We start from the raw sequence: 15,389 nt of genomic DNA on the forward strand, positions 1-15,389 counted from the left end.
AAAATTGAAAACTATACATTTGTGGTTTATCTTAAAAAACAATAGCCATAAGAGGGGGGCATAATTTGGTATTAAAGCCGCTAGTCAAGTGAGGAATCAGATGAAAGGGCTCAACGCTAAGCTAAGCCTGAATTTCAGAAAAAGTTCGAGACCTGCAAGTTTTGTACGGAATACTATAACGTCACTAAATGATATTGTTTTGGTTTACGATATGTAACTTACATTCAAATGTAAGGCAGTTAAGTATTCAGAATAATTATACATAACTTACAATTAGGTATACCTACTAACAGTAGTATTTCTATGAAATTATTAGTTACTAACTAGTTAAAATCTTAAAGTAATAAAAAAATAACAGTACATGGAATAATGTTTACTTAAAAGAGATAACTTTGCATTAGATCATTTTTAATCCATTATTCATATTCTTTGTAATAGTTGATTCTTTATGTTTAGCTTGCATTTATCAAAAAATTCTATATTTTTGTAGAGAATTGCAATTGTTCTATTAAATAAACGATAGAATGAACCTAGATGAAATACTTAGGTACTTATATAATTCCTGTTCTACTCGTGACAATAAAGAGAACCACGGAGGCTTAAAGAAAACTTCAAGTTAAATGGATACAAAATTAAAATAATATCAATCATATATTTCGTTTCCGATTCACAGATATTATGTTTTTGTTTAAATAAAATGCCCATTGCTTATTTTTTTTTTCGAAGTGAGTTTATTGCTGTTGTTCTGGACTGGCCTTGACAGAGTCACCTGGCGGGTCATTGCTTAGTACAAGAATCGTTACAGAGATGGCATCATATAAAGAATTAAGTAATATATTACACTGCAAAAGGGAGCTATCTTTCTTATTTTTTTGAAAACATTGACTATCGTGACATCTACAAATTAAATACAACCTACTCCTAGCATCACTGTCGATAGCGAGAGCAGATAAAAATGTTTAAGAACACAAGTGATACCTTGGCCATAAAAATTATATTGTAAGCGTTTAATTACTCGATAAATAAAATAATTTGTAAGCAAATGTACGTGTTTTTGTGTATTATAAAATTAATAAAAAATAAAACATATATACAGACATTTATAACTGTTTTTAATGTTATTAGATGCATTTTTTCTATTCTATTTTATTAACTCATGTTTTCCTAATATTTTTATTATGCATTTCTTAATTTGCCCATAATGTACAAGAATTACTGTCATAAATTATAATGTCACATTCATCATTCATGACTTGAGCTTGTCAAATGTCAATTGTCAGTCAGTGCAGTGAGCAAATGTGTTCTGTGGCAGCAGTGTTGCCAACCCCATTGTTTTAACAACAAATTTACTGTTTTCGCCTTGTATCCCTTATATTTTCTGTTTTAGTCCTCATATCTGCTGTTTTTTTAAATGCGTAAAAATCATTATGATTGTAGGTCAACAGGAACTTTACTTATTAAAATTGACAAATGTGTATAAGTTTGCACTCATTTCATACCTTCGTTTGTATTGTAAATTTTTCACTTTTTCGACATTAACATAAAGAGTTTGCACGCGGTGAATTTCATACAAAATGCAAAAACTAAAATTTTCTGAGCTCAAAGAGACCGTAAATCTGGTTATTTAATATTAATTTCAGCTTAACATATTCATGTACGTAACTCTAAAAAATTTACTACGTGAACGTCGGAGCCTCCAAATTGAAAATGTTGATAAAATTAATTATTGTAATAAAATTTATAACATTTTGGTTAGATATTTGCATTTTAACTTGATTTTCTTTATAAATATAAGAGTACTTGTATTATTTTTAATGAATTTCTTGTATTTCACTGTTTTTTTAAGTTCCATATTATGCTGTTTTTGGCCTTTCCGAGGTTGGCAACACTGTGTGGCAGTGAACACTGAGCACACTGCAGTTGTCCGCTTCCTTGTATCAACATCATTAGTGCCCTGTGAAGTTTTTTTGTGAGAGGGTATACAATTTTATTTAATATGTTGAGCATAGCAAGTTATATTTATTTAAATTGAGAGAAATGTGTAAAAAGTAACGATAAGTTCTAAACCAATACAGTCTGTTCAAATATAAGCAACGTAGCTACGTTGTAATGTAACTATTGCAAAAAAGGAAATATATGGTTTTAATTTTATCTTGTTAACCAAACTAAAGTTTATAATTAAACTTTTGTTAATTATCATAGAAAATCTTAAGTGAACTATGAATAATATAATTCAATATTTAAGTATTGCATGTAGATAAATATCAAAGAAATTATTATTGCTATTTTGCAAAATATATCTACCTACAATTTTTATTTAAAAATTTATATTTATATATATTAACTTCATATATTAAATAATATTAATCTCATTATATTAAATCATAACAGGAAAAGTATGACATAATGTATACACCTCTATTTATTTTGCATTAAAATAATATCAAATGTAGATATTCTATTGTATTTGTACCTTACATTTTTATTATTGAGACAATTGTGACAACTGTACACCCGGTGGTTGTTGGTTTGATTCCTTCTCAGGGGAATTAATTATTGTCATTTTATTGGTCTGGTGTAGGGCAGCATTGAGTTTCTATTGCTACCCAACATGTTTCAAAAATTAGGTGAAAAATGGGGAACAGAGTGTTTTAACACTAGATCTCAGTTTACTCTGCTATACAGATATTGAATAAATATTAAAAAGAAATTTATAACTTATAACTTCAGGCAAATTTGTTGTTTTTTTTTAATATTTATTATATTTATTGTATATTAAAATCAAAATGTTTGTATGTTATTTAAGTAATGGGCGGCTGTTGCTGTAAAGAAAAAGTAGATGATGACACAAGTTATGTACCGACAAGAACGCCTACATTGTCTGCATTGATTCTGGAATCACATCTGCGTACACCTCAAGTTGCAGATTCCAAAGTTGTAGACCAGTTAATACTTGAAATGCTCACTGTGGGAGTTTTACGTTTTGATACGTAAGTTAATAATATTTTATGATTAAAGCGAACACATATAATATATTATTTTTTTATAGGCATAATTTCTTTACATTTTTTTTGCAAAATAAGAGTAGCTATGGCGAAATAAAAATTATTGTTATTGCAAATGAATAATGTGAATTGTAAATAGCTAAAATATATAGTATTTTTTAAATGTAATGAATTATAAAATAATATTACTATTTGTGTATTGGATACACTAGCTACTAAAAATTCTGTGAATATGTTATTCGAGTTGTGGGTCCGATTATCACTTGAGGAATGAATTATTTTTATTTCCTCGCTCTGGTAACAACAGAAAATGCTGTGTGGCTGCTGTTCAACCTCTTAACGTACAATGTCTCGAAAACAAAGCGGAAAGTGAATAATGGAGTGTTTTAACACTATATTTCTCTGCCTACCCTACTATATGTGAGATACAGCGTGAAGTTAATGAAAAATAATGACAATGTGAACATAAACTTTAACTTAATTTTAAACTTTGTGTGACAACATTTTGCTTCAATTTTTATTTGCAATTCTGCCTGTAGTGTTACAATTACTTTTCAATCAATTTTATGGTGGCTGACTGGACGTTTCATACATACATTTCATATTTATGAGCTGCAGCGAAATCTTTTACCATTTGAACAATGATATTGATCTTTACTATAAATGTGTTTGTATAACATTAACTAGATTGTGCCAAATAATATTATTTGAATAAATGACTTAGTAATTATGATAACTGTATTTAAAACCTCATATTACTAAAAGGTTTGTTGTATGCTCATTGATTTATAAATACTTTTATTCCACCTCTTTGTCAGGTCATATTAGCATCTATGATTATAATAATATATGAATGAAGCACAAAGGATTTACTTTATAGTTAAAATAATATTATTTCTATGTTGATAAATGTAATATCAATCTACCAATATTAAAAACATGTACTCAACATTTTATTATGATGATTTCAAACTATATGAATAGTATCATAGCAGCAAAGCATATGCAACAACAACTTGATCCATAAGTTACTTTGTATGAATTCCATGATTTTTAACCTTCCCCCGTTCTATTTTCAGCTTTATTGTTTCATTTAATTTGAGAACCCTTTCATTCCACAAACTTTTGGATCTCACCTCGTATAAAAAGAAGAATATGTTTACAGTGATGAACCATCACCAGTGTGTCTTGTGATGCTGCGTGCGTTAGCGGACAAAGAAGATGGGTGGATTCAAATGGTATCATCTATGGTCAATGTTATACCACTAGAAAATACCTTCGGGCCTACAACTATATCAATACTTCTAGACGATTGTCCTTTACCGTCCAGAGAATCAGTTATTAAAGTAAGCAGACTTCTTATATTTCGCTTGATTTTTTTATTTTTGTATTAAAATTTACTATAAAATTGAAGCCTTCGTGGCGCAGCGGCACAAGGGTGTGACTGTAACGCGACGGTAGTGGGTTCGATCCCCACTCGAGGAAGTGAAATATTTATTTACGCTTATATTTCCATTTCTTCGCTCTGGTGTCGAGGCAAAGAGCGGCGTGAGTTCTGCCACTCACGCAATGTCGTTATCACCATCACTTTTGCTGACTATATAATAATATATAATAGGTAGGTGTCACCTTTCCTATCCTTATAATAATATCCCTTAGTAAGGTGAAATTAATCTTTGAAGTAGAGGCGGATGTTTATTCTTGTTAATGTATCAACCGGTGTATCAACTGGTGTAAATAATAAGTGAGCACAGCTGGCAAAATGCCACAGTCTACTAAGTTTTAACTTTAAAAAGTTATATTGGTCGATCAATCGAAAATATGATTTGAAGAGAAATAAACCGGTCAAGTGCGAGTCGGACGCGCCCACCAGATCAATTTCTTATTTCCGGAATTTACGTCAACTAAAAGTACAGTTTTAAAAGTTGACTAAAGTTTGCGTTCGTGGGAACTCATTTAGTATAAATTTTATTTTAATTTTTTTTTTTTTATTTCATAGGAATCCAACCTAATATACAGTATATTTTATCTTTCGTACATAACTGAGTACACAACATTTTTATTGTACCCTATACGCCACACTCAAAGGCTAACCCAACATGTGATTCATAGATTTGTTCCAAAACGTATATTATTCTATGAAAAATAAAGTAAACAGAAAATTTTACTAACTGTCTAACATTAATATGTAAATTAAATTATGTTTAATTGATTGCTTCGTTTAATTTAAAGCTAAGATTTAAATTAAACCTAAATTCGCTTGTTTTTACATTTGCTTAGGAATTTCGAAGACTAGCCTTCCCTTACACTCCCGTACGATCATGCTAACATTTTGCTTGAGCTTGTCTGTCAGTTACTCGATTAGTAACAGGAAAAATTTATATTAGACTAGTTGTCGCTCGCAACTTCAAAGGCATTACGAGAAATCTTATATTAGAGCCCTACGCTTCCTAACCTAATATTGGTTTTGCCAATATGTTGTCTTTAGTCATACAATAAGAATTTTATATATTTATATATATATAGATATTTATTTCAGGTTACAAATCTATTCAGGTTGTCAGAGGAGCGCGCGACGATTGGCGATGTGAATGTGCGCGTGGAAAGGAACCTTTGCGTTGCTTTGGGTTGTATTGCCGAAAAACTGGTGGGACCCAACAGCGTGGCGATATTTACCGATAATACACTCGACTATTTACTAGCTTTTTTGGTAAGTTTTTTATTTTTTATAATAGATAATAAAATCAGTTTCGAATACTAAGCCTTTTAAATTATTAGTATCATAAAAGTAAAATATCCAGATTAAACTACACTTATTGACTGTCATCCATATTCATTTATAATATTAGATTAAAACACAATTTAATTTTCTCTTGCTGTTTACGTAAAATGTAATATAATAATATCCCTTAGTAAGGTATCAACATAACATAGACAACATTTTCTTATTAAGCTATAAATACATTTCCAAGGGCACGTGTTATCTCCTTTTTTTTTAATAATTTTAATAAAGAAGAAAGAACTTAACGATCTGAAGACATCAATGAATAAATAAATATAATTCAAAAACAAAACGTTCGTATTATTTCAAACAAGATAAAAAAACAAGAAGTTCTTACAAGAAAAAAAAAATTTTTGTATTGTTAACTAGTTAATAATAATGTCTCGTTATAGAGACATGACAAACACTTGTCCCTTCTTGATCTAATTTCCTTTTCTTAATCATCACTTTTGTCGCATACTTTGAATTAGTGCACAGGAAATGCAGTCGTATCTTAATAGAAAATAATGTTCTTTCCAGCGGCCTCAATGCGAACCTCGCATAGTGTTATTTGCATTGATAGCCTTAGAGAAGTTCGCTCTTACTACTGAGAATAAGTTAACCATAAAAAAACGGCTAGAACGTTTTAAAGAACATCCCCTATTAGAATTAGAGAAGTATGCAGATAGTGAAGATTGTATGTGGAGACAGGTTGGATTCTGTGCTACATGGGCCTTGGATAATTTATGTAAGTACATTCTTTTGTTACAATAAATGTTTGAAGTTTTTGCTTAAATTATGTCAATGGAATACTAATAGCTATTCTCTGGCATACCAATTTCGAAGATCCTTGATTCGATTTTAGGCTTTTAAGACAAGTTATTGTATGTAATTAATTAAAGGCCATTCGTGGCGCAGGGGCACGAGTGTGTGACTGTAAATACAACTGGTTGTGGGTTCAAACCCCTCGAAAAGATTAAATAATTATTTAAATTCACATTTTTTTCTTTGCTCTGGTGTCGAGGCAAATCGCAGCGTTGAGTTCCGCCAGTCAACACGAAAAACCTAAAGAATTTGGCGGAAAATCGGGAACGGAGTGTCTTAATACTACGTCCCCTCTGCCTGCCTTTCAGTATGCGTGATACAGCGATAAGCCGATTGTAATTAATTAATAATTTTTAAAACACATAATATTCATATAAATAATAGTGGTATATTATAAAAATATATTATACCGTGACCGTAAAATGTATTATAGAAAATAATATGCAATGAAAAATAAAATATAAGCTGCAACGTATACATGTAGAGAATGTTTTAACTTAACAAAATGTAAATTCTAATATTTTCCTATCGCCGCAGTTATAATCGAGGGCCGCAAGTTGTCGTACGAAGTGGTAGACATGACAGATATTAGAGCATTGCTGAACTCCCACGACGTCAGCGAATATTTACAAATATCCAGCACTGGCTTGGAGGCGAGATGCGATTCTTATTCTTTCGAGAGTGTGAGGTGCACCTTCCAAGTGGACGAGGGGTGCTGGTACTATGAATCGACAATAGTGACGCCTGGTGTGATGCAAATCGGTTGGGCCACTAAGAACAGCCATTTTCTTAATGATGTAAGTATTTGATTTTTGTCCTTTTTTCGAAAAATAAAACTTAAATCTATCTAAAATATTGTTAGGACATAAACAATTGCATGGCTCACAATTTAATACGTTTCAATAGTCTATAAAACCAAAGGAATGCATATAAAAACAATATTTGACTATAACTTTATTCTGAAATGTTTGTTTATCGAATTGAATTGTATAGTTCAATTTAATTTATGATATATGATATTTGAATTAAATGTCATACTTTTATAATGCTTCTATTATTCACTAGCGCTGGCGCCTTCGACCGCTTGTAATTATTTTCTATATTGATTATTTATTTTCTCATCTCAATTACTTTTGTGATCTAATAATATTATCATTTTAAATACAATATTCATACTTTGATAGCTAAAGCTCTGCCAATTCAATATAACACTTATTGTTTCATAGTATATATAAGTCATTGGCTTATAACCAACATTAAATATTAAGAGATGTTTACCAAAATACATCAATGAAAACTGCGCTTAAATCGGTTAAGCCATTCCTAAGATAAACGTTAACAAACGCATAGACAAACAGAAAAAGTATATAAATCATTGTTTTGGGTTCTATTACATTAATAAATGCCCCCATTAAAAGATTTTCTCATGGAACGGGATGTGTTACAGTTTCTTCAAATGTATAAATTCACAAAAATACACTCAAAATATATATATTCTTTTGTTTTTTTTACACAGGAAGGTTATGGAATAGGTGACGATTTGTTCTCAATGTCGTACGATGGTTGTCGTAAAATAATATGGTATAACGCGAAAGCCACGCCGGTCACCAATATGCCCGCCTGGCGTCCCGGCGACGTACTCGGCTGTCTCATAGATCTCAATACTAAGGAACTTATATTTTCAATTAATGGAAAAAAACTGAATCCTTGTAAAGATATTTTTGAAACGACAAGGTAATTATTATATGTATCTTATTGAAGCTTTCGTGTCGCGATTAATTAGTTTTGTTTTTATTTCCTCGTTCTGGTGACAAGGCGAAGCGCGGCGTTCAGTTCCGCCACCCAACACGCAATGTCTCGAAAACTGGGCGGTACGTGGGGAACTGGGTGTTAAACACTGATGAAAAAGTAATATTCAGTAAATATCATCTTTGGCTCTCGTCATCTTTGGCTAACAAGAGTTCTTTATTAACCTTACTACAATTACAATTTTTAAGTATTTAAATGAGATTTTTTTTATTGAAATTTTATTTTTCTTTTTTATAATTAAAAGTAAAAATATAAATATTTTGTTTACATCAGGCATGGATTCTTCGCGGCTGCGAGTTTCATGATGTATCAGCAATGTCGATTTAATTTTGGTAATAGACCGTTCAAATTTCCACCAAATGACAGAGAGTTTTCTACTTTTAATGACCATGGAGTATTAACTGAGGACCAAAAAATGGTTGGTATATCTTGTCTATTAATAATATCAGATCAGAAACGTAGCCGTGCCGCAGCGGTACAGGTTGTGACTGTAAACACGGTTGTGGATTCGATTCCACTCAAGGAATGAATTATTTTCATTCCCTTATGACGAAGACAGTGGCAAGATAAACGCGGAGTTTAATTCCGTCATCCAACACGCAATCGAAAGTTAAACAGAGGGTGGGGAACGGAGTATCTTAACACAAGGTCCCCTCTGGGAATCAGCGTGAAATTATATATCGAAATACGCCGTTCCTGAGTTTCCGCCGATTTTTTGAGACATTGTGAATGTCTCAAAAAATCGGCGTGTGAATTCGGCAGAAAATGGGAAATAGTGTCTTAACACTATTTTCCTGGTGTATGCGGGATACAGCCTTTGCATGTATGTCCCTAGATATAATTATTAATTATTATTATTTGTAATATTTACAGGTTATACCGCGTAGGATATATCTAGAAAAGTTAAGATGTTCTAGTGTGAAAGAGGATTCGTGTACGCTATGTTTTGATGAATCGCCATGTTGCGTTCTGGAGCCGTGCGGACATCGGTATACTATTTTTTTTCAATATTTATATACTCTATAATTAAACTATATGCAAACTAGCTTTTTTATAACTATCTTTTAAATATATACAATTTTTGTGCTTATCTAAGCGAAATGAATTTTGAATATTTTTTTGTAAGACACTATGCTGTGTTGAAAACATTCAGTGTTCTTAATTAAGTTCAAAAAAATTGATCATTGAAATACCATTTGCTATTTGATTATTCTATAAAGTTCTGCCTAATTTTAATTAAAAATATAACACTAGAAATAAATGTAGGAGTAAGACTAGGTTCCCTCTGCCCACCTGCCTATATGCGGGATAAAGCGTGAAGATAATTAATAACTAAAAATGACATTTCATTAGATTATTATTGAAGCATACTATACACACTAATGTAGCTATTATCGTATAAAATTGTTTTCATATATCCTGAAAATGTTATAAAAAAATAAAATGATTTAATTGCTGCATACCTACTATATTAATAGATTTTTTTTTTTTCAAATAAATGCTAAATGCTAATTATGATTATTTTCAGCGGTTTCTGTTCAATATGCACGTCTCTTCTGAGGGAATGTCCAATGTGCAGGGCAAACATACTTAATGTAAGAAAAGAGAACACCTGACGCGATGGCCGTTATAAATATATATATCACAGAAAAAATATACCTCCTCATCCCGCTTTCTTAACAGTTTCCATAGCAAGCCTAAGTAAATTCAAATCGAAAATTAAAATTAATAAAGTCATTGTATATTAAATTTTCTCTAGGCATATACATATAATATATATTATGCTGCTGGATACAGCAGAGTGGGAATATTTTCATATTAAATTCATGAATTTAATATGAAAATATTAATAATGAAAACGGATTCAGATTATAGTTATTATAGAAACCGATCTCAGATTTGAGAGCTCAGAAATATACGGAGGACGGATATATACGGAGCTTAGTTCTATTAAACACTTTGTTCCCCATGAATGATAATTTTGTGTACTTCTTTTTATGTATGAGAATCCTAATGGGGAGATGTATTGATATTTTAAAGCACTGTAAAACTACACAGTATTAAATATTTAGAATTTATTAAAGATATATACTGTCTAAAACTCGGGTGAGTGGTCTAAAAATAATAAAATTCGTATGACGTAACTTATTATGGTCCCTTCATGAAAAAATGTAAATTTATTACTCGAATGGAAATTTATTTACATTTGTTTTTTATTTTATTTGATATCACTCGCCTGAATGTAATGCAATCATTACATAATTTAGATAAAGATAATAATAATAAATTTAATTAAACATTAAATATATTATTATTTTAAATAAATAAATACCTTATTTTAGTATAATGTCATTGTATGTATACTTAATTTGTGTACATATCATATTTTTTTATAAGTAAACGCTTTTTCATGTGCTATACTTTTTTTAGTTTGTGTAGGAACATTTTTTTAATTTTGATCTTTTATTTGGAAATATAATATTGATTTCGGATTTTACTAATTACTAATTTTTTTTCAAAGCTCCAGTAATTTCATAGCATTTTTTTTTGAGCCCGTCGTGGCGCAGCGGCACAAAGGTTTGACTGTAACGCGACGGTTGTGAGTGTGAAATATTTATTTACGTTTATATTTCCATTTTCTTCAAGCATTTATTTTTTTTTCAAACAGTTTTTAGCATTCCATTGTCATTCATATACAAAAAAACTGATTTTCTTTCTGAATTGAATAGAGTTATTAACACAGAATTATCATTATTTTGGTATAATACAAAAAAAGAAATTAAATTTAAATTATATTTTTTTAGATTAAATAAATTGACATTTAATTTTACTCGTTAATAATAAAAAATTATATATAAATATCTTAACTCATGAAAATTTGTAATTATAATATCAGGATTTTGTATTTGTTTTAAGATTTTACAATTTTTTTGTAGGTTCGCGTTGTACCTCGTATACAGATAGCAGGGCACCTAGAGGGAACCTATTGTGGTTCGATTCCCACTCATCGCCCAGTTCGGGACATTTTATGTTGTGTGGCGAGCCTCAATACCGCGCTTTGTCTCGTTATCAGAGAGGTGAAATGAGTAATTCATTCCCTCGGATGAGAATCGAAGCCATAATCGTCGCGTTAACAGTCAGACTATATACCGCTACGCCACGACTGCTTTATCATTTAATCTTAATACATTTGATGTTTTAAGTGTCGTTTAATATTTTAAGTTTTAATATAACATGTGATTTTTTTTCACTAGTCTTGCACTTCATAAATGAAGAAATATAATTGAAACTTATATTTTCTTTAAATATTGTAACAATCACGGAATTACGGAGTGTCGATTACGTAACTAGATTAACTTCCATTTCCTATTTTGCTGTTTATTTAAAATTATCTTTATTATAAAAAAATCGTAGTTTTAAGTTATTTCAAATAGTTTACACGTTTGAAAAGTATCTAGAGACTGATTTATTCAAACAGTGTGTATTTCACTGTCACTGTGTCCCTTGGATTTGTGTTTTTTTTTATAATTGTTATTTTCTTGAAAATAAACTACAACTAGCACAAACATATACACACAAGTTTTATTTTATATATTTTTTATGTATTATATTGTTCTTATAAATAATTTTGTGATCCAACTAGTAAGAACAAATATAGTATTAGAAACCGACATAGTATTCTTCTCATATTGGCATACAGATATTTTGTCATTTTAAATATATATTTTTTTATATTGTACAAAATTGGATCACAGCGCTGGTGTGTTTTTAATTTAATTCAAATAGGTACGACACTTGATTTAAAAAATATAGTAATAGTAATAAATTATTTTCTTTAAATAAAATTAATTATAGTTCATGCCTTATACGAATAGCATTGTATGTTTAAATAATACGAATTATTCCTCAAAAGAAGCTTTGTTTTCCATACTTTAATTGAAATTTTATTTCAGTATTTTTATAAGTAAATTTAGATAGATATTAACTATATTATCGAAAATATAGCGACTTCCACATTAGTTTTAACGTTTTTAGCTTTTACAACGCATTTCCGCTATCAACTGATAAGTATGAGATCCGAGATTGAATCATATAGATGTCAACACCACACAACACAGATGACAACTATGTACTATTCTTTACGTGTAATTATAAATGTCAAACTTAAAATACAAAAATACAAACATATGTTAGACTTAAATACATACATACATCTCATACTACTTAATAACTATAGATTAGACTTAAGATTTATATTTTTTTATTAAATGTTTCTCATGCATATTTATAACATTAACACCAATATATATTTATATAAACGTCTTCTAAAACAAAACTGTGCAGGGTATCGAAAATCCTTATTGCCCCATTATTTTTACATTTTAAAATTGCTTAGTATGGAAAGATATTTTTAGAAAATGTAAAAAAAAATAACTTTTGGTATCCGGAAGCCGCGGATGAGAGTCCAGCTACATCCAAAAATGTTATATATTCTCTACAAAGTAGTAACATCATAAACGCCATGAGATTCTCATCTTTTTATTCAAAATGATATTTAGTAATGGCACATTTATATATGCATAATAATTGAACACTAAACAATTATACTTATAGATAGGGCTCAAAAATAGAATACGATTTAGTTTTTAAATAGATTTCCCTCTCCATTTTAGTTTCTAAAAGTTGAACTATGCTAATCATGAAATGGAATCAGTTTTAATAAGATCTTATAAAGATTTCATTTCTTTAGATAGAATAGAATGCTATGACTGACTAAAATATCGAATATAAGATTTATATGTAAGTATAGTGGGTATATCTAATGCGTGTTTTTAGTACTTTTTAGTTTTCTCAAATATTAAAGTTAAGACTTTCTTATAGAACAAGTTCGATTTACGTAAAAAATACAATTGCTTCAGAGTATAAAGAATATGTTCCGAGAGAATGGCACCGGGAGGCATTTTATTTTTAAAAAATCTTCAAATACATAGGTACTTCACAACCTACTTGATAGATCTTATAAAAAATCGTTTTTCTCCCTTACTGTCGCTATTCTAAAATCAATTACAATATACCAGACTTGTTAATTATGTTAGTGATTCTCAGAATATATACTTATACCCACATGTGATATTATAAAGCTAAAGCTAAGTTTGTTTGTTTGAACGCGCCTATCTCAGGAAACTATAGGTTCGAATTGTAAAATTATTTTTATGTTAGATAGTCCATTTTTAGGAAGGCCATAGTGTATTTAATAACGTTAATCATTTCAATGTAACCCACTGGGTTTGCTGTCCGACGGTCGCGAGCCACCTGGAGCACTGAGCCAGTGGCGTATTCCTAGTGTATACACAATTCTTGGTTATTTCCATTGAGCTAGGGGGCGAAGCCGTAGGTATATGCTAGTAAAATATATATCTACCTAACTTGAATCCTTTAATATTTTGTATTATTTTCTAATTGTTACATTCCTACGATTATAATCTATGATATTATATTTCATAATTCAAATAATATAGGTAAAAGATATATGTGTGGATTTTAAATTTATGACGTGTACATAGCCCACCACGTTGTGTAGAATCGAGACGACAGAGAACTTTGATTGAGGTGCTGTACTTTTCATTTCCAAATTAGTTTGAATATTTCATTAACATATCTTCTTCTTCCTTTAAATCACTAAGATGACGAGTTATTTTTAAACTCACAAAGTATATATATCGCGTTTATTGGAAACACGTACTTAATAAACATCTTTATCATTCGAGGCTTCTTTGAATTAGCTACTTTGTATTTAAAAAAAAAAGGAACTGTCTGTAATAATATTGTATACGTTACGTATGTTTATATGTACTCTACATACTTACCCCCACCACCTCTTCGCCCCCACAAAGACGCCGTCTGCCCCCCCTCAAGACGCAGTCGCCTCGAGACTCATCGATATCGTCTTCAAAATTCGTACTACAATCGATTTATAAATAAGTAATAAAGCTCAGTCGCGTTTATTAAAATATCCCTGCGCAAAAGGCCCCTCCTTTTATGTTATAAGTTAAACCGTCTGTCCATGGCACCGTACCACCTGAATGAGTGAACCAATTAGAGTTCGGTTTTTCGGGTTCCCTACCTCGATAGAACAAAAACCTAGGCGTACTTTATTTTTATAAACAAAACTACTTTATGATAAATTACTTTTACAATAATACAATAAGTACACCGCTGTAATTCGCTAGAGACAAGCTGAAGAAGAGTGACATGATGTAAAAGCTTTATCTAAACTCAATAAAGATTTTTTATGAATATAAATGTGTTTTTTATATTTTTATTATTTCACCCCATTCTAAGCTTTTCACAGTTTATATTATATCGACAAGAGGCTAACTGCATATGCTAACAATAAATAGTAGACTTTTCATTGTTTTTTCTTAGGAAGATACGTCTTTAACTTCGATGGCCTCTTTGAACCTCATCATATTTACTAATCTGAATTACTTTCATGTTCTAATAACATTATCAATTTAAAGAAAATATCAAAACATTGGAAAGATAACTAGAAAGGAAAATTTAGTCGAACTATAATTTATGAACTAATTGAAATAAAACTTATTAGGCGAAATTTGCCAAAGTACAGTCATTACAATTGTATTTAAATCTGTTAAACTGTCAGAAATTAACGTGCACAAATCCACAGACACACAGACGAAAAAAAAAATATAATAAAATTCTATACCAATTTAAGGATTATAAGTTAATGGAAAGTACAACTTTTGAGACCGTCGTGGCGCAGCGGCACAAGGGTGTGACTGTAACGCGACGGTTGTGCGTTCGATCCACACTCGAGGAAGTGAAATATTTACTTACGTTTATATTTCCATTTTCTTCACTCTAGTGTCGAGGTAAAGCGCGGCGTTGAATCCTGCCACTCAACATGCAATGCCTCCAAATTTTGGCAGTAAGTGGGGAACGAAGTGTTTTAACACTAGGTCCCCTCT

The 15,389-nt window shown here is 30.4% G+C and overlaps 1 protein-coding gene across 4 annotated transcripts; it reads left to right on the top strand.

Annotated features, from left to right (window-relative positions):
* Window positions 1-1,881: 1,881 nt before the first annotated feature.
* Window positions 1,882-14,703, top strand: LOC146526995 (RING finger and SPRY domain-containing protein 1-like). 4 transcript variants are annotated; one of them, XM_085205983.1, is made up of 10 exons: window positions 1,882-1,977; window positions 2,807-2,990; window positions 4,171-4,351; window positions 5,545-5,715; window positions 6,307-6,514; window positions 7,129-7,388; window positions 8,108-8,325; window positions 8,674-8,818; window positions 9,274-9,389; window positions 9,929-14,703. In XM_085205983.1, exons 2-10 carry the CDS (start codon window positions 2,809-2,811, stop codon window positions 10,014-10,016), a joined length of 1,569 nt encoding a protein of 522 aa, XP_085062109.1. In that variant the 5' UTR covers window positions 1,882-1,977; window positions 2,807-2,808; the 3' UTR covers window positions 10,017-14,703. The 4 variants fall into 4 exon arrangements, with proteins under 4 accessions (XP_085062109.1, XP_085062111.1, XP_085062110.1 ...); XM_085205985.1 differs by lacking the exon at window positions 1,882-1,977 and adding an exon at window positions 1,993-2,111; XM_085205984.1 differs by lacking the exon at window positions 1,882-1,977 and adding an exon at window positions 2,117-2,139.
* Window positions 14,704-15,389: the final 686 nt, after the last annotated feature.

Source organism: Heliconius melpomene, chromosome 21, assembly GCF_056956725.1.
Source record: "Heliconius melpomene rosina isolate 202511_hmr_F chromosome 21, ASM5695672v1, whole genome shotgun sequence".
NCBI classification, from domain to species: domain Eukaryota; kingdom Metazoa; phylum Arthropoda; class Insecta; order Lepidoptera; family Nymphalidae; genus Heliconius; species Heliconius melpomene.

Coding starts and splice junctions, on each gene's coding strand:
- LOC146526995 (XM_085205983.1), top strand. CDS start 2,809: ATGGGCGGCTGTTGCTGTAAAGAAAAAGTAGATGATGACACAAGTTAT. Junction 5,716..6,306: donor ACTATTTACTAGCTTTTTTG/GTAAGTTTTTTA, acceptor TGTTCTTTCCAG/CGGCCTCAATGCGAACCTCG. Junction 8,819..9,273: donor TAACTGAGGACCAAAAAATG/GTTGGTATATCT, acceptor TAATATTTACAG/GTTATACCGCGTAGGATATA.